At 63.0% G+C, this 1,819-nt stretch overlaps 1 protein-coding gene across 1 annotated transcript in view; it reads right to left on the bottom strand.

The window, feature by feature from the left end:
• Positions 1–1,816, bottom strand: part of LOC103250175 (semaphorin-6B) — a gene marked incomplete at both ends in the record, with an annotated part of 6,489 nt that extends 4,673 nt beyond the window's left edge. Inside the window, 4 exons of the mRNA XM_021707890.1 lie at positions 246–334; positions 836–955; positions 1,275–1,365; positions 1,739–1,816. Coding sequence (XP_021563565.1) covers positions 246–334; positions 836–955; positions 1,275–1,365; positions 1,739–1,816 — 378 coding nt within the window. The remainder of the gene's footprint in view (positions 1–245; positions 335–835; positions 956–1,274; positions 1,366–1,738) is intronic.
• Positions 1,817–1,819: the final 3 nt, after the last annotated feature.

The raw sequence follows: 1,819 nt of genomic DNA, 5'->3' as shown, positions 1-1,819 counted from the left end.
CAGCCACGGCCCCAGGGGTGGATGTGACTTCCAGCTCAGGCCCTGGCCAGGGCCGTGGGCACCAAGGCTCCCACCCATGACTTCCGCCTCGGGGCCTGGACCTGGCTGGAGGGGAGCCCCCCGGGACCAGAGGTGGAAGGCGGGACCCTCTGGCCCCAGGTGGAGACGTGTGAATCCACCTCCGCCCCCACTTCCCAGGGTCACGCCCGGTGGCACGGGCCTCTCCGGGGGACACCAGGCCTTACCTTCTCCAAGTAGTTAAACTCCATGGCGATCTCCCGGAAGAAGAAATAGACATGGCTGCCCCACTCCACGGCGTGGACGAAATAGGGCTCTGCAGAGGGGTGGGGGGGTCAGAGCCCAGCCCCTGACATGACAAGGGAGTTTCTGGGGCTGAGAACTCATCAGCTTTTATGGTGAAGGGGGGACCTAGGCTGACTCCGCAGGGTAAACAAAACAGACTCAAAGTTTTTTTTTTTTGGTTTTCTTTTGCTGGAAAAGGGCTGTCAGAAGCCTGAAATCACAGCGTCTACTCCCCACAGACAGCGGCATCGACTATTTTTTGTTACTTTCCTCCCTCGTGTGTTGAAAAGCTCAGCCCTGCTATATTCCTCCTGTGGTTCCATTTCGGGATGCTAAGCCACCCACTTCCAGCGGGTTCTACTTCAGATCCCACTGAAATTGTTCCTCTAGCTTTATCTTCAAAGGGCCAACAGATTCCAAAGATGAGATGGAAGTCCTCTCCTGAGCGGCCCCTGAGACTTTTATTCTAGTGGGGGGATCTGATGAAGGTCAGCCCTGCCAGGCCCGCACCCACTGCCCTTCTGGGCTTCACCTTTGAACCACTTGGAGTCGTGTTTCACGGTGCGCAGGGTGGGCCGGTCCCCGAGGCTGCGGTAGATGACAGCGTCGATGGCTAGGAAGTCGGTGACAGTGGCTGTGAAGAGCATCCCGTCTGGATGGGGAGGGTGGGGGGCGGTGGAGGTACGAGGTGGTAGAGGCGGGGGAGGGGCTGAGTGAGTCCAAACTCAGTCCCAGGACTGAGCCCCGAGCCTGGCGGAGCCCGGGCCTCTAGGCTGAGCCCTGGTTCCATCCAGTCCTGACCCTTGCTGGCGCCTGTCCCTGCCGAAGCCCCAAAGCCGGCTGAGATTCTGCCCATTTCACAGCTGGACAAATGGTCACCCCGCTGCCTGCCAAACGACCCAGACTCCGGAGGGGAAAACGCCCGGCGGTGCTCCGGGCTGAGCGGAGGGCCAGAGGCGGGAGACACTCACCTGAGAACAGGGCGACGTTGGCGTGCTTGGGGTCGTAGGGGCAGCGGGCCATGCCGCTGATGGTGTCCCCGATCGGCCGCAGCGTGTCTGTCTGCAGGGGAAACGGGGTGTGAGCGACAGCTCCCTCCACGCCTGGCGCCCCCGGCCCCCACCCCCGGGGCATCTTGGCTCCGCCCTGGACTGCTGGGTAACCTCGGCTGTTCACGTCTCTGGGCCTCCACGGATGGGGCCGGTCTGTAAATGGGTCCGAGAGTCCATCCTAGTTATAGGACTGACCGGCCGGTAGCGTGGCTGGCTGCGGTCTTCCTGATCCCTGGAAGCCACTGACCCCTCTTGGGCGCAGGGCGGGGAGGGCACACCCAGCCAGCCTCCTGCAGGAGGTGACGCGGCCTCTCGCGTGGCCAGTGGGAGGCGGGCAGCCCAGGCCCAGCGGCGGGACCCGGGTGGGCAGGACGGGCACTCACGCTGTAGTTGGCGCACACCGGGTTGAAGGCGTTGGAGCCGCACACGAAGAGCGTGGCCTGGTCGCGGAGTAGCAGCACCTT

This window comes from Carlito syrichta, unplaced genomic scaffold (assembly GCF_000164805.1).
Source record: "Carlito syrichta isolate Samal-C Ts95f unplaced genomic scaffold, Tarsius_syrichta-2.0.1 Scaffold126622, whole genome shotgun sequence".
NCBI lineage: Eukaryota > Metazoa > Chordata > Mammalia > Primates > Tarsiidae > Carlito > Carlito syrichta.
This window is presented reverse-complemented; position numbering and strand designations above follow the sequence as displayed.